The sequence below is a fragment of the Symphalangus syndactylus genome, chromosome 1, assembly GCF_028878055.3.
Source record: "Symphalangus syndactylus isolate Jambi chromosome 1, NHGRI_mSymSyn1-v2.1_pri, whole genome shotgun sequence".
Taxonomy (NCBI): domain Eukaryota; kingdom Metazoa; phylum Chordata; class Mammalia; order Primates; family Hylobatidae; genus Symphalangus; species Symphalangus syndactylus.
This window is the reverse complement of record NC_072423.2, coordinates 109,729,901-109,750,445: the sequence shown is the minus strand read 5'-3', so window position 1 is coordinate 109,750,445 and position 20,545 is coordinate 109,729,901. Positions and strand designations below refer to the sequence as shown.

The 20,545-nt window shown below is 41.6% G+C and overlaps 1 protein-coding gene across 7 annotated transcripts in view; it reads left to right on the top strand.

Moving 5' to 3' along the window:
* Window positions 1-20,545, top strand: part of DOCK3 (dedicator of cytokinesis 3) — a 677,098-nt gene that overhangs the window by 493,425 nt on the left and 163,128 nt on the right. For all 7 annotated transcript variants that reach the window (XM_055275673.2, XM_055275643.2, XM_055275636.2 and 4 more), the window contains exons 13-14: window positions 8,027-8,115; window positions 15,436-15,561. In XM_055275673.2, coding sequence (XP_055131648.1) covers window positions 8,027-8,115; window positions 15,436-15,561 — 215 coding nt within the window. The remainder of the gene's footprint in view (window positions 1-8,026; window positions 8,116-15,435; window positions 15,562-20,545) is intronic.

Sequence of the window (20,545 nt, the reverse complement as noted above, 5' to 3'; positions counted from 1 at the left end):
TTCTCTTGCCTCAGCCTCCCGAGTAGCTGGGATTACAGGCATGCGTCACCACACCCAGCTAATTTTTTTGTATTTTTAGTAGAGACAGAGTTTCACCATGTTGGCCAGGATGGTCTCAATCTCTTGACCTCATGATCCACCCACTTTGGCCTCCCAAAGTGCTGGGATTACAGGCATGAGCCACTGCGCCTGGCCCGAGTTTTTTGTAAACAGCAAATAGTCGGATTGTGGGTTTTTAAAAATCCATTCAACCATTCTGTATCTGCAAAGTGGAAAATTTAATCTATTTATGATCAGTGTCATTATTGATAATGTGGTGCTTTGTTTCTGTCATTTATTAATTGTTTTCTGATTTTTTTATATAATTTGGTTCCTTTTTCTTTTACTGGTTGTTGTGATTTGCTGGACTTCTGCAGTGGTACCATTTGAGTTCTTTCTCTTTCTCCGTGTGATTACTTTGCCAAAGAGATTTATACTTTTGTGTGTTTTCTTTTCTTTTTTTCTTTTTTTGAGACAGAGTCTTGCTCTGTCACCCAGGCTGGAGTGCAGTGGTGAGATCTCGGCTCACTGCAGCCTCCACTTTCTGGGTTCGAGTGATTCTCCTGCCACAGCCTCCCAAGTAGCTGGGATTACAGATGCGTGTTGTTGCGCTCAGCTAATTTTTTTGTATTTTTAGTAGAGATGGGGTTTCACCATGTTGACCAGGCTAGTCTCAAACTCCTGACCTCAGGTGATCTGCCCACCTCGGCCTCCCAAAGTTCTGGGATTACAGGCCTGAGCCACTATGCCTGGCCATTTTGTGTGTTTTCATCTTGGTAAATGTCATCCTTTCACTTCCAGGTTTAGGACTCTCATGAGAATTTTTTTGTAGGGCCAGTCCAGGGGCAGTGAATCCCCTTAGCATTTGCTTGTCTGGAAAAGATTTTATTTCTCTTTCACTTATGAAGGATAATTTTGCGTGTATAGCATTCTTAGCTGTCAGATTTTTTTGTCTTTTTTTCTTCGTTTTTTTTTTTTTTGAGACAAGGTCTCACTGTGTCACCCAGGTGGGAGTGCAGTGGTGTAAATACAGCTCACTGCAGCCTCAACTTCCCAGGCTCAAGCAATCTTCCTGCCTCAGCCTCCCATATTGCTAAGACTTCAGGCACACTTTACCATGCCCAGCTAATTTTTTTTTTTTCGAAGATTGGTTCTTGTCATGCTGCGTAGGCTGTTCTCAAACTCCTGGACTCAAGTAGGCCTCCTGCCTCAGCCTCCCAAAGTGCTGTGATTACAGGCATGAGCCACTGCATTTGGCCAGACTTTTTTCTTTTAGTTATTTAAATATATTACCCCATTCTCTTCTGGCCTGTGAATATGTGAATAGATGATTATCTCTTGCTGTTTTTGGGATTTGCTCTTCATCTTTGATTTTAGGCAGTCTAACTATAATGTGCTGTGGAGACGACCGTTTTGCATTGTATTTTCCTGGGGATTGCTGAGTCTCTTGTATCTGAAATGTCTAAATCTCTTGCTAGATGTGAGGTGTTTTCATTTATTGTTTGGTTAAATACATTTTCCAATCCTGTCTTTGTCTCTTTGAACTTGTTGATATTGATAATTTTAATATTTAATTGTCACAAAGGCTTTGCTCAGTCTTTTTTATTCCTTTTTCTTTATTTTTGTCTGACAGGATTATTTCAAAAGATTTATATTCATGTTCTGAGATTCTTCTGCCTATTCCAGTCTATTGCAGAAGCTTTCAACTGTAATTTGTAGTTCTTATAGTGAATTCTTCAATTGCAGAATTTCTATCTGGTACTTTAAAAAACTATGTCTTTGGTAAATTTCTCATTCATATCCTGAATTGTTTTTCTGAATTCGCTTGTATCTCACTGAGCTTCTGTAAAATCAAAATTTTGAATTCTTTATCTGGGATTTCAAAAATTTCTTGGATTAAGATCTATTTTTGGATACTTATTATGTTCCTTTGGAAGTGTCATATTTCCTTGCTTTTTCATGTTTCCTGTGTCATTACATTGAAATCTGTGTATCTGGAGTAACAGTCACTTCTTCCTGTTTTTGATTTTACTTTAGTAGGGAAAGACCTTTTCCTAAAGTTGTATCTATGGTGTTGGTTGGGTAGGGTACTTTGGCTTTGACTCTGGTGTGTGCAGTGGTGTCATCTCTCTGTGATTTCTTTGGCTGTAAACAGCATTAGTGGCATCTGTGATTTCCTAGATAGGTTACGGTACAGTTGTTAGTTAAGGCTGTGGGGAAGTTGTGCTGGGGACTAGGATGCCAGGTGGGCCAGTGATAGTGTCACTGGGCAGCGTACACTGGCAGCCATGTTGGCAATTATTGGTGGGTCAGTTGGTGGGCCTCCACGTGGCTTGCTCAGATGCTGGTAGTGGCAGTGTGGATTGTACAAGTGGGCAGATTCTCAGGTTCCTGGGCAGCTACATGGCATGAGTGATAGCAGTAGCGGTAGTGGGAGAACTCTCTGGGTCCTGAGTGATGAGCGTTGATGTTGGTGGTGGCTCTGATGGGCTGGGTAGCCCAATCTCCAGGAACTCAGGTGGCATGTGCAGGCAGGTGCCAGATGAGGTGATAGCAGCCAGGAGTTTAGGCCCCCAGGAGAAGTACTCAAGTGCCCAAAGTGGTTGGTTTGGGTATTTGCCAGGACCCTGGTCTGTGTTCTCTGTCACAGAGCAGAGAGTGAAGCTGGACTAGGTAGGCTTGTGCTCAGACCTTCAAATGGTGAGAACAGCACCAGCCGTCATGGACAGGGCATTCTGCAGGCCCCAGGTGGAGTGCTCAGGTGAGGGGTGTTAGCAGCTGTGCTAACACCCTGTCACAATAGAGGGTGGGGTCATTCTCGGTGACCAGAGCCTGGGCCAGCAGGCAGGAATGCACATTCCTCACACCCTAGTCCCAATGGGGCTTGCTCCCTGGCCCTGGCAGGGGTAGCCCACCTCAGCTGCAGGAGCCCCACCCAGCTGGTGATCAAGTCCCAGTGGCATATTTTACCCCACTTGCATCCCAGTCTCCATCCTGGTGGCACTCGCTTCTCAGCACCAGCGGCTTCACCCCATGCCTTGCTTGCTTCTTAGCTCTGGCTGTAGGTATGCTTCCACAGCATACTCCCCAGTCCCAGTAGCGACAGCTTGAGTTTCTGTCATGCCTCAGTCCTGGCACTACTGGGCTGCAGGACAGCAAGCAGTCTGCCAAAGGCTATGTTTGAAAATGATGCCTTGCACCTCACACACTTCAGGGATGAGATGTCAGGGGAAGTTGGAGAAGCAAATAGACCCAAGAAAGTTATCCACCTCTTGGTGAACCTGCTTCTGCACCTTGCACACCTGCAGAGCTGCTTAACCACAGGTGCTTTTCCCTCTGTTCTCTTCACCTCCTTGTTCTGGGATTCAGGGACAATTCTTTGAACACAGTTTGCGAAGTGACAAAACCCCGCAGGGAAGAGCAGACAGGTCTGGCCTCATTTTCCCGCTTCCAGGATGTCCCAACATCTTCCTAGGGATCTCCCAACATCTTCCTAGGGATCTCCCACTACACGTCAAAGAGTGACAGAGACTGCAACAGAGCCACTTGGGCCTCTTAGAGCAGAGGATACAGAGCAGTGGGGTTTCTTTTGAATGTAATATTATTATTTATCATTCACTGACAGGTCATTTGTAGCTTCACCAAAAAAAAAAAAAAAAAAAAAAAAAACAAAAAACAGGGAAAGGGAGGGATGGATCTAGTTAGACTGTGACTAATACAATCTGTGTGCATTTCTGTGGGTTTGAAAACCCACTTGCTCTTTATACTAATTCAAACTAAGGAATTGTGAGTAAGAATAGCTTTAGAAGGTGCACATCCAGGCTGTGCGTAGTGGCTCACGCCTGTAATCCTAGCACTTTGGGAGGCTGAGGCAGGCGGATCACTTGAGGTCAGGGGTTCAAGACCAGCCTGGGTAACATGGTGAAAGCCTGTCTCTACTACAAATACAAAAATTAGCCAGGTGTGGCAGCGAGTGCCTGTAATCCCAGCTACTCAGGAGGCTGAGGCATGAGAATCGCTTGAAACCAGGGAGGTGGAGGTTGCAGTGACCTGAAGTCGTGCCATTGCACTCCAGCCTGGGCAACAGAGGGAGACTCCGACTCAATAAAAGAAAACAAAAGAAAAAGAAGGTGCACATCTATCACCACAGAATGAGGTTTAAGGATTTAGAAAGAAATTTTACCTAAATATGCCTTTAATAACTACATCAGGGATAACATGAGGATGCTGCTAAAAGAATGGAAGAGTAAGATAGAGAGGCATGAAATGATGAAGACTTTTATGGGGTTAGGACTAAAGAGAATAATTTTAAAAACTGAACAATTAGCCCAGGTTTGGTGGCTCATGACTGTAATCTTAGCATTTTGAGAGGCTAAGGTGGGAGGATCGCTTGAGTCCAGGAGTTTGAGACCAGCCTGGGCAACATGGTGAAACCTTATCTCTACAAAAAAAAAAAAAAAAAAAAAAAAGACAAAAATTAGCTCAGCATGGTGTTGTGTGCCTGTGGCCCCAGGTACTCTGGAGACTGAGGTAGGGGGATCACCTGAGCCTGGGGAGGTGAAGGTGGCAGTGAGCAGTGATTGTACCACTGCACTCCAGCCTGGGCGACAGTGAGACCCTGTATAGATCAGTCGATAGATAGAAAGAATTCATTGTTAACAGCATATAGTATTTGAAAGCAAGTGTTGTATTAAGAGAATAAAAAGAGGCATTGATAACTGAAGGTAAATTGATGCCTTTGTAACAATAACTTGGCAGTTCTGCAAAGCTAAATCTCTTTTATAGCCAGTCATGAGTAGACTGCAAAATTTCGAGACTTCAATCTTTGCAGTCTGCAAATGAATCTGCATGACATTTGATTTCAAACAGTCTTTCCTTTGGAGCTACCAGGAGTTTCTTTCAAGCATACTTCCAGCCACTGGTGCTCCCATCCTCCTTGACTCAAATAGGCACAAATATGGCCATTCATTTTTCCTTTACTTTCCCCAGAAATGTGATTGTTTTCACTGCTCTTTTACTGTTTTCCTCTTAAGATAGATCTAGTAATGATTTCATAAGATGACCATAATGCAGAATGTTTTCCTCAATATCTGCCTTTAGTGTAATGTAATTCTGATGCAGAGTGATGGCAAAGTTTTAATTAGCAACATTTAAGCTATAAGAACCAATTGACCTTGGCAATTATTCCATTTACTTATTCAACAAATATTATATTAAGCATTTATTATGTGCTACAAGTTTTGCTACATGGTGGAGATGATTAGCAAGACACAGTCCTTATCATCTAAGGACTTGCAGTCGGGTGAAGTGACAAATAGGTGCCCTGAAATATAATAGGTATTCTTCTAGAAATCAGAATTCAGTGAACACTCAAAAGAAGTAGTGATCAGGTCTAGATTAGGGATGTTGAGAATGGAAAATAATAGAGCAAGCTGGAAAGGATTCATAGAAAAGGCAATATTGAACTGAATCCTTTAAAAAAAAAAGGGGGGGAAAGAAAGGCAAGAAATACAATTAATAAAGTAGAGTCTTTGTAGGCTTTTTCAATGTAAAAGAGATCTGGAGAGGTAAGAGAGGACCCTGATGAGACTGCCTTAAATGACTTGATGAAAAGTTTGAACCCTAACCTGTGACGGGTGTTAAGAAAGGTGGCCATATGACCAAATTGACATTCTGGAAAGCAAGATGTGTAAAAGGCCTGTTAGAAGATTATTATACTGGTCCAGAAGAGAGATGATAATGACCAAACCAAGACAATGAAGAGGAGAAGTCAAATGTGAGATTTTATGATTGCAAAATCTGTAGGATATGGTGAATGCTGGAAGGGTATAGTGAACTACTGAGTTCCTCTCAGTGAGAGGGCATCTCTGGGTACAGCCAGGTTGGGGAGAAATGAATTTTCTTGGCCATGTAGATCAGGAGCTTGGGATAAGTCTGGGTTGGAGACAATGCTTTGGAGCTTGGCAGCCTCTGGTAGTGGTTGAAGCTATGGGAATGGGTGAGATTGCCCAGGAAGGCTTGTAGAGTAAGAAGGAAATGGGCTGAAGGCAGAGCTGTGAAGGTCACAAATAGGTAAGGGGTATGCAAGGGGAGAGGAATGGCAGGAACAGGCTGTCAGTTGTCTAGCAAATGAATTGTATGTGTTGGGTGGAGGGATAGATGTGAGTGAAGTAATACAGATTGCCACTGTTGGTATGACTAACAAAGCTCCAGCTCCACGATACCACCATGGTACCAGTGAGTATTTTATTGGAGAAAAACTGAAATTACCACATCCAGTAGGGGAGGTAATTTTCAAGGCTTTTAATTTCCTGCCAAGTTGCTAAATCACAAGAGATTGTTTTAAAGGATACTCTTCCCTCTTTCCTTGTTTGGAAGAAATTCTATAGGCAGAAAGTTATTCTCAGAGCCCTGGGCTGTGAGAACCTCCTTTAACCATTCATCACAACAGCTCTGAGTAAATGAGGTATATTTTTATGGCCAGGAGTCCAAAGAGCCACTGACTGGGTAACAATTAATTAAGCTAGTAACTGACCTCCTTTATCTCTGAGTGGCCTCTATTCCAACCCTTTTATTTAGAGACCTGAAATGCTTCATACTATTGGATGGCACACTCTATAACTCTTACTGGGGTCTCCTCCTGGAAGTGGCCATGCTGAACTGGACACATCTGAGTAATCCATGAAAAGTTCCATGGGTTCTCCTTTTTGCATGGGTCTTGTTTTCTGGGATAGGTAGATCCATACCTTCCTAACTAACAGGGGACGGGGTAGAACCAGGGCTGTGGGAACTCCCTAAGTGTCAAGTGGAATTTTCAAGATTACCCTCATCTTTTTCCAATTGTTTTATCAAGGTGTCTGTACTAGGATAAGGAATTCCTAGTCTCTGTTCCTAAACTTTGTTCCAAATGGTTATGTGGTTGCAGTTCTCTGGGAATTGACCTTTAGAAGGAAGACACTAAAACATCAGAATGTAAGAGAAATGCACTGTTATTCCTCCATTATTTTGTCTCAATCCCATAGTTCCTAGGAAAGAGCTTTATTCCTAGGAAGAAACTTTATTCTTACACATTTAGGCATCCAGCTTTGTCTGCTAAGTCCTCCTTCCCCCTGACCACAGAAGACTTCATGGTAAATCAAGCCCACTGCTCTCACAAGCTTTTCTTAACTTGGTCTGGTTAAAACATAGCTTCATGCAAATAGTATCAACATTGCTTTTAGCTTAGCAGGGCTTTCCATTGGGGCCAGTCATAATGACAGTTGTATGACAGTAAAAAACCAATGCCATAGCAGTTTCTAAACAGTAGTACTTGTTGAGAGGAGATGTTTTTCCTCCATCAGGAACTATCCTCTGGGGCCTGTTTATATGTCTGTGCGCACGCATGCAATGGGTGCTAGAAAAGAAACAATTTTTCTTTTTTTTTTTTTTTTTTTGTTTTTGAGACGGAGTCTTGCTCTGTCGCCCAGGCTGGAGTGCAGTGGCACGATCTCGGCTCACTGCAAGCTCCGCCTCCCGGGTTCACGCCATTCTCCTGCCTCAGCCTCTCCGAGTAGCTGGGACTACAGGTGCCCGCCACCACGCCCGGCTAATTTTTTGTATTTTTAGTAGAGACGGGGTTTCACCGTGGTCTCGATCTCCTGACCTCGTGATCCGCCTGCCTCGGCCTTCCAGAGTGCTGGGATTACAAGCGTGAGCCACCGCGCCCGGCCAAGAAACAATTTTTCATGTGGGATAGCGTTTCTTCTGAGAGAAGGAATTTTGCCAATTAAATGTTTGTAGGGATTCATTTTAGAGTTTCTATCCTTTGCCCAGGTATGTCTTTTTTGCTTAATAGGAAATGAGCCTTGTTTAATTTAGTAAAACATAACATCATTTCTTTAGGAAAGTGAGGGATCCTTTTCCCTTTGAACTTAAGTGTTACACATTGGAACATCAGACCAGGTGTTTAAAATACTTGAGTACCATAACACCTGTCCTTCTGTTACAGGTGCAACAACGAGAGTGAGTGGTCCCAGATCCACGAGAACATCATCCGAAAGTCCAGTGCCAAGTACTCTGCCCCCAGCGCCAGCCATGGTGAGGTACTTCTCTGACTAGAACATTGTGTGTTGCATTTGTAGTTGCTAATCATACAGCACTTTGGTTGGTTGGTGCAGATTGGCTGCTGTATTCCCTATAGACATTTATTCTCCTGCCCAGGCATTTCCTACTCATTCTTTTTGTAATAATTTGAGGCCTTCCCTAATATCTGCTGACCAAAATACATTTTCTGTTTTTTCTATGATGAGTTCCATATGTGTTGATAGGTAACTTGAGTTCCAATTCAAATCCAGAGTGAGCAAAAATGTTGCAGGGTTTGTTACATTGTGAAGTCTATGTTTGCCTAAACAAAGATTATACTCAGCCAAATAAATACCTCTGTATATATATAGCTAGATATCTATATAGATATAGACATCACACACTTCTCTTTCTATTCCTGAAAGACTGACCATAATAAGAATCTGTGATTAGTCTGCCAGTATCAGTCATTCTGAAACTAGAATGGAAAATCTTTATTTCAAAGAAGCTTCATCTTAGCTCAACTTCTCCTTTTCCTTTTCCCTTCCTTTCTTTAAAAACTCTGTTTAAATAATTTCTATATAATCTCAGTGCAGTTCTACATATTATATTGTTTTCTAAGTTCAACATTAATGCTTGATTAAATTAGAAGCATTATTTAAAAGCCTATTTGCCTTTATAGACCCTTGCAGATAGCTATCTAATTTACGCAGAACCAGGTTACTCCTGACAGTTTTTACCTCTAAATCATTTTATAACCTCTTTTACATAATCCTCTTTGTTTTAACTTTCTTAGACCTTGTTGGGAATTATAAGTTGTCCTTAAATGACAGTGTAAAGTCACTGAGAGGCAAGCAGTTTCTAAAGAGTAGTACATGTTGTTGAAAACTTTGTTTTTTCTCTGTTGGGGTGAGCAGATACTCAACTAGGAGGATCCTTAGAGGAGATCCACACCAGAGGCTGCCCAGATTGAGACCTTCAGTTGTAACAACTTGATTCCTCTAAAACCCTAGTGGGGGTTTGGGGGATATCTCAGAGCCTCTCACTATTTTTAAATGACAGTTTTCCCTTATACATGTGCCTGGATGCCAAGTAGCTCCATGCAGTGTGCTGAATCTAGGCTAAAGCAAGAGACAAATAAAATTTTGTTTTGAACATATAGGAAAGTTACTAGCAATTTGGGAAACCACCATTCACATCAATATTTGTCATGTTCTTTGCTTTATTTACTTATTTGATTTATAAAGAGGTGCCCTTGACTACACGTTCTTGGGACATAATGTGATTAAAACATATAGAGAATATTTAAAAAGAGAGATGATAGTACTAATTCATGAAAGAGCAACTTCTACCATTGCTTCACCAGGTTAAGATGATGAGTTTTTTGTGTTTTTTTTGTATTTTATTTTATTATTATTATACTTTAAGTTTTAGGGTACATGTGCACAATGTGCAGGTTTGTTACATATGTATACATGTACCATGTTGGTGTGCTGCACCCATTAACTCATCATTTAGCATTAGGTATATCTCCTAATGCTAGCCCTCCCACCTCCCCCCACCCCACAACAGTCCCCGGAGTGTGATGTTCCCCTTCCTGTGTCCATGTGTTCTCATTGTTCAATTCCCACCTATGAGTGAGAACATGAGGTGTTTGGTTTTTTGTCCTTGCGATAGTTTACTGAGAATGATGATTTCCAGTTTCATCCATGTCCCTACAAAGGACATGAACTCATCCTTTTTTATGGCTGCATAGTATTCCATGGTGTATATGTGCCACATTTTCTTAATCCAGCCTATTGTTGTTGGACATTTGGGTTGGTTCCAAGTCTTTGCTGTTGTGAATAGTGCTGCAATAAACATACGTGTGCATGTGTCTTTATAGCAGCATGATTTATAGTCCTTTGGGTATATACCCAGTAATAGGATGGCTGGGTCAAATGGTATTTCTAATTCTAGATCCCTGAGGAATCGCCACACTGACTTCCACAATGGTTGAACTAGTTTACAGTCCCACCAACAGTGTAAAAGTGTTCCTGTTTCTCCACATCCTCTCCAGCACCTGTTGTTTCCTGACTTTTTAATGATGGCCATTCTAACTGGTGTGAGATGGTATCTCATTGTGGTTTTGATTTGCATTTCTCTGATGGCCAGTGACGATGACCATTTTTTCATGTGTTTTTTGGCTGCATAAATGTCTTCTTTTGAGAAGTGTCTGTTCATGTCCTTTGCCCACTTTTTGATGGGGTTGTTTGTTTTTTTCTTGTAAATTTGTTTGAGTTCATTGTAGATTCTGGATATTAGCCCTTTGTCAGATAGTAGGTTGCAAAAATTTTCTCCCATTTTGTAGGTTGCCTGTTCACTCTGATGGTAGTTTCTTTTGCTGTGCAGAGGCTCTTTAGTTTAATTAGATCCCATTTGTCAATTTTGGCTTTTGTTGCCATTGCTTTTGGTGTTTTAGACATGAAGTCCTTGCCCATGCCTATGTCCTGAATGGTAATGCCTAGGTTTTCTTCTAGGGTTTTTATGGTTTTAGGTCTAACATGTAAATCTTTAATCCATCTTGAATTAATTTTTGTATAAGGTGTAAGGAAGGGATCCAGTTTCAGCTTTCTACATATGGCTAGCCAGTTTTCCCAGCACCATTTATTAAATAGGGAATCCTTTCCCCATTGCTTGTTTTTGTCAGGTTTGTCAAGGATCAGATAGTTGTAGATATGCAGTGTTATTTCTGAGGGCTCTGTTCTGTTCCATTGATCTATATCTCTGTTTTGGTACCAGTACCATGCTGTTTTGGTTACTGTAGCCTTGTAGTATAGTTTGAAGTCAGGTAGCATGGTGCGTCCAGCTTTGTTCTTTTGGCTTAGGATTGACTTGGTGATGCGGGCTCTTTTTTGGTTCCATATGAACTTTAAAGTAGTTTTTTCCAATTCTGTGAAGAAAGTCATTGGTAGCTTGATGGAGATGGCATTGAATGTATACATTACCTTGGGCAGTATGGCCATTTTCACAATATTGATTCTTCCAACCCACGAGCATGGAATGTTCTTCCATTTGTTTGTATCCTCTTTTATTTCATTGAGCAGTGGTTTGTTGTTCTCCTTGAAGAGGTCCTTCACGTCCCTTGTAAGTTGGATTCCTAGGTATTTTATTCTCTTTGAAGCAACTGTGAATGGCAGTTCACTCATGATTTGGCTCTCTGTTTGTCTGTTATTGATGTATAAGAATGCTTGTGATTTTTGTACATTGATTTTGTATCCTGAGACTTTGCTGAAGTTGCTAATCAGCTTAAGGAGATTTTGGGCTGAGACAATGGGGTTTTCTAGATATACAATCATGTCATCTGCAAACAGGGACAATTTGACTTCCTCTTTTCCTAATTGAATACCCTTTATTTCCTTCTCCTGCCTAATTGCCCTGGCCAGAACTTCCTAAGATGATGAGTTTTGTCTTGCTTCCCAGAGCGAGCAGGGACTGTACCATATTCTGTGTCTGATTTTTGTCTAGAACTCACAGACACTTGCCATTTAAACAGTGTTAGAAAGATCTCTCTGTGGGGCACCATAGACTTCAGAGAGCCTCAGGATGGCTGTAGTGAGAGGAGGTCTCTGTGTAGTTGTGGAAAAGTCAGTAGGAGGAACAAGCTGCTGCTTTTTGAAGTATGTTAGAAGCTAGTTGAGACCTTGGAAATTACCTGTTTCAACCCCCTCATTAAATAAATGAGGAAACTGAAGCTCAGCAAAATGACTTAGTGGCTGAATAAGGATAGAACCCGGGTCTCCAGACTCCAGGACTTTGGCCTTTCTACTCAGTTGCCAAGCTTCTGAGCATGAGTTTTCTACTGCTGGACTCTGGGGTCTTTGTGTCAGAGAATTTTATAGATTGCTTAAGGAATAGTTCAGGTCTTTATTAGTCTACTTAATTAAAGATACATCTTTATTAAAAATTAGTTTACTTTGCTATAAACTTTTACCCATCTTTGTTAGATATTTGGGCAGTTCATTGCCTTGCAGTTCTGTTTCAGAAGTCATTAGTGCTTTTCCTTCAAGTCACATAATTTAAAAATGCAGAAGCAATTGCTACATTGGGTTTGAGTGCTGAGAGTAAATGTGTCATCCAGCAGCAACTCTTCTATGTGAACTTTAAATAGATGTGGCTCTTCATTTCCGTTGTTGGCTTTGGATATGTAGCTACAAACTGAACTTTTAACAGTTCCAGTAGTAGCATGAAGAGCATTAAGGACAAGTGAAGATAAAGCAGTTAACAAACAAGTTTTCTATTTATTTTAAAATGACTGTTAATTACAATTTATTTCCACATCTTGGGCTGACATTAATTTATATAATTAATCTTCATCCAGCATTTCCACAAGAAGGGGTGGGGGAGGTGGGGCACAAGAACAGAGTCAAGTTGGTACCCTGCAATATTTTACACAGGTGTTAATTTGTCCAGTTACTTTTTTTATGGGTCAGTCTTTAATCCAATAAGATGTTCAGTAAGAAAATGGTTTTCTTGTGTCAGGTAATCAGTGAGACCAGATTAACAGATAAATTGTTTAGACTTTGTTATTTTCTTTCTTTTTTTAAATTTTTTTATTATTATACTTTAAGTTATAGGGTACACGTGCACAACGTGCAGGTCTGTTACATATGTATACATGTGCCATGTTGGTGTGCTGCACCCATTAACTCATCATTTACGTTAGGTATATCTCCTAATGCTATCCCTCCCCCCACCCCACAACAGGCTCCAGTGTGTGATGTTCCCCTTCCTGTGTCCAAGTATTCTCATTGTTCAACTCCCACCTATGAGTGAGAACATGCAGTGTTTGGTTTTTTGTCCTTGTGATAGTTTGCTGAGAATGATGGTTTCCAGCTTCATCCATGTCCCTACAAAGGACATGAACTCATCCTTTTTTATGGCTGCATAGTATTCCATGGTGTATATGTGCCATATTTTCTTAATCCAGTCTATCACTGATGGACATTTGGGTTGGTTCCAAGTCTTGCTATTGTGAATAGTGCCACAATAAACGTACGTGTGCATGTGTCTTTATAGCAGCATGATTTATAATCCTTTGGGTATATACCCAGTAATGGGATGGCTGGGTTGATTTGAGGGCCCCATTGAGATGATAGTCAGGTAGAACATCAAGTGTTGCCAAGGGACAGGTTGCATACTGGGTGAGTGAGTGGGTCACTTTACTGAACTATTCATGAAGGCTCTCTTGTGCTCAGAATCATGCCTTAGCATTATTTGGTATGTGCTTCAATCACCCAGGGTTTCAGAACTAGAGAGGAAACCCAGAAGTTCCAGGATCTCAACTCTACAAAAGGACATACAGTTTTTATAGCCTCTATTGGTGATTTCTTTCATTCTTTGCATGCCTTTTCATTTGATCTCTTGCATAAACTTGAAGGTTTTCTCTTATTTGTTATGTTTAGAAGTAGAGAGCAGCTCTTTAGGATCCCTTTGGGTAGCTCAAAAGCTAACTGTGACACTCTCAGCACCAGTAGTCAACATCTTCATGAGTTTCACTTTGCATCTGTACGCCGTTTTGGTTGATCAGAAAATGCAAAGACAAAAGACAGTCAGTGGGTACTTAAACCCTTGCCAATGCAGAATGATTAGAGTACACCCACTGATTTGTTTTTTTTTTTTTTTTTTGCTTTTGCCTTCCAACCACAACCCCCTCAAATTATGGAGACTTTCGTCCCCAGCTATTTGCTTCATGTTGGGCTGTCTCCTAAGTCAATGGATTTCTGTTTACCCAGAGGATATGATTTGATAGCTATGTACAGACAACAAAGATGAATAAGTTAGTAGGTTATGAGGTGAGGGCAGATATATCCAAAGCTGTTCTCTACAAAGATTATTGTGGTTTTGGTTCTGGCTCCTAGGCTTTCAGGTTCATAAACTAATTGCAGTTTAGTCCACCAGTGATTAGGCTTAAGATAATTATTTTAGAGGGGTTGAAACCTTAAACACTGATTATCTAACCAGAATGCCAACTGGAATACTATATGTTTGCCTTTTCAGGGCACTGTGATCCTAGTGTTAATGACACTTGAGGTACCATGTTTGTAATCCCAAAGTTTCTTGGAAAGCATGAGTTTAGCAGAAGCAATGAGATAATCTTGAGGTTCTGTCCAGGCCGTAGTAGAACCGTATTTCCTCCCTTGGCCCAGCTCTGAGAGTACATATTCCTGGCTATGGCATACTTTTCTTGCCAGATAAAATACCTGTAACTCTTGTATCTGACTTCTCTCTTTGTCTACTTCTCCATTTCCTCCTCCCTCCCCATTCCTAGACCATTCTTATTTTACAATTCTGCTTGTTACTATCTCCATTCCAGCTACTACTCTTCTAATTGTATTCATTATCATAACACCTTATTCCCTCATTTCTATAAATGTTCATCTGCTATTTAACTCCCAAGTTTATAGACCAATGAGGGTGCCTCCTGTCAACCCATAGATCAACACCTAAATTCTTCATCCTGTTAACAGCTAAACCCATTCACAGTTATGAGGTAACACTTCCTAATTCCATACAGGCTTAACTGTTACAGCCTTCTAGCCAGTAGCTGCAGCGGGGACCCTCAGGAGGGTGGTGTGGAGGGGAAATTTCAGGAGATTCTAACTTTGTGCGCAACTCCAAGGGTGTAAGTAATGAGCCAGAAAGCAGCTCACCTGAGGGGATATTACAAATACTCCCAAGTTTTGATTAAAGATCATGTGGAGGATCTGAAATCCTCATGGAGTCACGGCTTAGTCCCACAAAAGCGCCCTCTTTTCTTTGCAGAATGTGATGTCTCCTCTGTTGCAAGCCAGTGCAAGATTGAACTAGAAAGTTACTTCCCACACTTTGGCATACTCCTAGCATAAAACACAGCACATCTTAGCTTGCTCATTTCTCATATTTGAGATGGCCTGACTGAAGGTCTTCTTTGGTCATACTTGTTTCCAGTCTTTAGATTTCTCTAGGTTCCTAAATATATGACTTATGTAGTTCAACCCTCTCATTCAATATTCACAAAGGCCAGCTGGACCCTAGTTGGATGCTGGGGAACAGAGGGAGAGACAACTCAATCTCCCAGACCTCAGTCTGTGTTTAATAGACTAATTCTCTGGGTTATTGGGGTCACTTTGACTTAAATTTCTTTAGCTTTCCAAAATGTTTCTTCAGAATAACTTATACTGTCTGCATAAAAGTTTTTCTCAAGAATTTTGCTGAACTTTGCACATTTTCTTCTGGAAAATGTGACTATGCCTTTTCAAGTGCTATGTAACAGGGTAGAACTATGGTTCTAAGAAAATGCTTTTGTTTTTGCAGGTCTTATCATTTCTCTGCAGCTTCTTCGTGGAGACATGGAACAGATTCGGAGAGAAAATCCCATGATATTTAATAGGGGATTGGCGATTACAAGAAAATTGGGATTTCCTGATGTCATTATGCCAGGTATGCAGAACTGTTTGGGTCTGGGAAGGAAGCTGGGTTAGGATGGAATCTAGTGCTCCCCTCCTGAGCAGGTGGTGAACTGTGCTATGGAGAAGACCTGCAGCTATTAAAATCTCCCACATCCCAAGTCAGGCTGCTTACTGCAGTCTGCAGTCAGTGGCCCTTTGGCTCTTATAGGCATTTGTTCTTTTCCAGAAGCCCCTACATTACATTCACCAGTGCAACATGACAATCCAGCAGATTGGCTTTGTTGTCTTCTATGAAGGCTGGATGGTAGAAGTGAATATGGAACCTTCATGGAGAGTTTTTATACTCTACTCTTCCATCACATTTCTTAGAATATAATTGTCTCACAACAACTTCCTGCTTAAGGGGAAGAATATATCAAAATATATGCCTGTAGTATCAGTGAATCCCATATGTGTAGGAATAGCAGATACATTTCCATTTTCATGTATCAGAAAAATGGATCAGGCAAATGGTATAAATTAGACATTGTGAATATAGCACTACCTGGCCAGCTTCTCAGGAATTGTTTCACCCATTTCATCTAATGCCCCGTGGAGAGCCAGGACAGAAATTGGGAATGCATTGACCCTCAACTGTGGTCCCAGTAGGTCAGTATCAGGTTCATGTTTTCTAATTAGGCAGACATGGGTAGGGCTGGAAAAGTGGATCCAAATGGGGTATCAGAGCCAAGGGTGCTATCAGGAGTAAAGAAAGGGTAGAGGCATGGTTCAGATGGATGTTAGGTGTCCTGATAAGCAGAAAAGATGCAAATAAGGAAAAGGAGATTAGAATGGGTAAATGTCTGGTTATCTGGATAGATTCTAGGAGGAGTGGACCTACCCTCTCAGTTGAGTTTTTTTGTTGTCGTTGTTTGTTTGTTTTGAGACAGAGTCTTACTCTGTTGCCCACGCTGGAGTGCAGTGGCGCCATCTTGGCTCACTGCAAACTCCACCCTCTAGGTGCAAGCAATTCTCTTGCCTCAGCCTCCCGAGTAGCTGCGACTACACGTGTACACCACCACACCTGGCTAATTTTTGTAATTTTTGTAGAGACAGGGTTTCACCATGTTGGCCAGACTGGTCTCGAACTCCTGACCTCAAGTGATCCAGTACTGGCATGCTGGTCTTGAACTCCTGACCTCGGCCTCCCAAAGTGGTGGGATTACAGGCTGGAGCCACTGCGCCTGGCCTCAGTTGAGTTTTAATGCTCTGCTAAAAGCCTATTTGCTTTTGTTGTAAAGGGCCAGGCCAGACCAGGATAGACTGAACTGATTGTGATCACTTTAAATATCATTTATTTGGAGTTCTTCATGGTGGTTCACTAAATTCTCTTGTTGGAAGCATTTGCCAGCACATACACAAAGAGTTGGGTAGCCTGGGCATAGAGAAGGCCTATGTGATGGGTTCCAGCTGCCTTCCAACTCTCCAGGCTATGCCCAGATTTATTTTCTGTCACATTCATTCTCTCTCCATAGACACTGTAAATGCAGAGCAAGCTGCTACACACAGCCTTCGTCTTCTACTCATGCACACAGGAGAGTCTTTTGGATGGGAAATTTAGGCTAGTAGATCAATTATGTTTTTTTCTAAATGCTAGGGAGACTTCATGCTTATGAAAGCTGTTGTAGGGGTAATGACTGCCACAGGACACTTCTACCATCCTGTCGTGACACCTTTCTTAGCTCTTTCTGGGCTGATAATTAGGGAAAGAGCCCAAGCAGAGTCAGGCTTCTTGACTATGAAAAAAAAAAAGTTACCAAAATTGAAAAAAGAATAGTTACCAAAATTGACCTGGTGATCTTTTAAAAATTAGATATCTAGGCTTATGTGGTGGAGTATATTCCAAGGGATATACTTAAAGTCCTTCCTTTCTCTTGAGAACTTTTCTAAGATTTGGATACTACCTTCCTGATAGTCTTCACGTACTGCTGTGATTAAAACCAAGTGATCAGAGACTAGAAAGGAACAAGCTTCAGTCAAAAATGTATTTAAGCAAAATTCGATTTTAAGTTACATTGTCAAAACCTCATCTGTGGAAAGAAATCTTTTTTAGGATACTCTGCATCTCTTCATATCATTGGCACACAGCTAGACATGACTGGAAATATGTAATTTCAAGCATTAGTGAGGCAAGCTGAGGTTAAGGGGGTTTTCCCTCTTCCAGGCAGCTAAGGGATCATCATATGATTTTCCCCACAAGGCAGAGATACTGGGCAGTCCTGGCAGGCCCAGGGTGGGGCTGTGAGCCTGCCTTTGAAGTACTGAGTGCTATAGCCGAAAGTAAGGACTGATTCAGAGCAGCCCTTTTGCATAATCTGCCCCCTCTTCCACCCGTTCTCTTCCTGAGAAAAGAGCTTTTGCACAGATGGCCACTTACAGGGTTGTGGGCTGTTAGCAACTTGCATTTCCCCCTTAATATGCTCTAATATACTGTCAAGAGTAGGTTTGCAGTCCCTGGGCAAAGTGATAGGACTGTACCTACAGGTCCTATTGGATCAATAGGAAAAGTATGCAAGAGTGTTTTACATTGTGGTCAGCCTGTCTTGGGAAACAGTGACTGTGTTAAGAAGTCCTTAGGAGTCTTTTTCAAACCCTGGCCACATCTCTACCTGCAGCTAGTCCACCCATCATCTGTGAGAGTGTTTTACTTGAGTTGTAGCAGTCCCCTCAGCTCTCACAGTGCTGGTGTGACCAAGTTACAAGAAACTGCAACTTCATCTTCTTGACCCATGAACATGTGGAGAAATAAGAAGGAAGGAAATCATGTCAGTAACTGTGACCATGACAGCATGATAAGTCTGAGAAATTAAAGTAAATGGAAAAATTAGAAGTATTCATAAACTGTGATCCTTATTTTAAAACTATCCAGCATTTGGCAGAAACTATCAAACACTCATTTGGAAAGGTCTTTTTTTTTTTGGTCAGGATGGCCCAGATAGGTCCTTGTCAAAGCATACTGGCAGAGCCGTAAGGGAGAGTTCAGACAGGCTCTAGCCACACCAGTAGCTAACATATGATTTCTAAAAAGATCTTTTTGACATTCTACCATTGCTTTCCATGAGAGTGTACATACATATCACAGGGATGATGTGAGCTTGAGATACTCTGCTCTGCCATAACTGAGGCCATGACTACACAGCCATTCAGCTCTGCTCGTGACCCGTGATAATGAGCAGGAGGTAACAGTGATACTGCTGGTGTTCTGGGAGCCAAACCAGGAAATGCCATCTTAGATTATAGAAGAACAAATAGATATGAGAAATTTAGCCGTTGTTTTTAAAAACTGAGCATATAACCTTTTGTTAGTTGATGACCATATTTCAGTGGATACTTTTTCTTTCCTTCTAAACTCATTTTATTAAAGTACAAAAGCTAATAATAACTCTATGGCATACTTTTAGTCCTTTTCTTGATTTTTTTAAGAAGATGGGCAGGCAAGACAAACAGGCCAGGTGTTCCAGGTAAACAAATTGATGTTAACATTGTTTTCTGTAACTCCTGTGTCAGAATTAGCTATAATAAAACTTTAAAGAAAACCGTCAGCCAAAAGAGTATAACATGAAGGGAATGATTTAAAACCTCTAGCTCAGGCCAGGCACAGTGGCTCACGCCTGTAATCCCAGCGCTTTCGTAGGCCAAGTCAGGCAGATCACTTGAGGTCAGGAATTCAAGACCAACCTGGCCAACATGGTGAAACCCCATCTCTACTAAAAATACAAAAATTAGCCGGGGGTCGTGGTGGGTGCCTGTAATCCTTGCTACTCAGGAGTCTGAGGCAGGAGAATCGCTTGAACCTGGGAGGCGGAGGTTGCAGTGAGCCAAGATGGCGCCACTGCACTCCAGTCCTGGGTGACAGAGAGAGACCCCATCTCAAACAAAAAATTAAAATAAAATAAAACCTCTTACTCGGTCAGGTGCAGTGGCTCACGCATATAATCCTAGCACTTTGGGAGGCCAAGGCAGGTGGATCACCTGAGGCCAGACGTTCAAGACCAGCCTGGCCAATATGGTGAGACCCCATCTCTAAAAAAAATGCAAAAATTATCCAGGCATGGTGGTGTGCACCTGTAGTCTCAGATATTCAGGAGGCTGAGGCATGAGAATTGCTTAAACTCGGGCGGTAAAAGTTGCAGTGAGCCAAGATTGTACCACTGCACTCCAGCCTGTGCGACAGAGCAGAATCTGTCTCAAAACCAAAACCAAACGAAAACAAAAAACCTCTTGCTCAAGAAGGGACCGTACCCTTCTTCAGACCATGTCTAAGCCAGCAGAGATGTGCCACCACTTGCAATGGCTCTCTTTCTTTGCTTTCCTGGAAAGTCTGTACCCTGTAGTCAGTGGAAATAAAGGGCTTTGTCATGGTTCTTTGGGAAGTACAATGTTTTAACCTATTTTCTAAGCTGTGAATTCCTAAGGTTATCATTGATTGTAGGTGATATGAGCCAAATTACATATTAAATGGTTTTCTGTCTTGTCATGAGAAGTCCATCTATGATTTATTATGTTGTTCTAACAGATGACTAAGTTTTTTTCCTAAAGCAGTGGTTCCCGAACCTTAGTGTGCTTCAGAATCACCTGCAAGGCCCATAAAACACAGATTTCTGGGCCCACCCCAAGAGTTTCTAACTTAGTAAGATTGTGGTGGGACCTGGCAATTTGCATCTCTCACAAGCTCTCAAGTGATGGTGATGCTGCTGGTCTGGGACCCCCTTTGAGAACCATGTCCTAGAGAGAACTCTGCTTATGGATGTTTTTCCCTTCTTGATTCCCTTTACTCAATTACTGCTCCCCTTTGGACATATCTATTAGAAGGCAGCTATATAGGCATAACATCCTTTTAGAGGACCCTCTGACTCTTCCCCTTGTGCTCAGAAACACACTCTGTCCTTTTCTTTGACTCCTGACAAAAATGTACATGTTTCATCACTGACCTTCAAGTGATGTTTCTTTCTTTTCCTGTTTGTCTTAATTGTTCT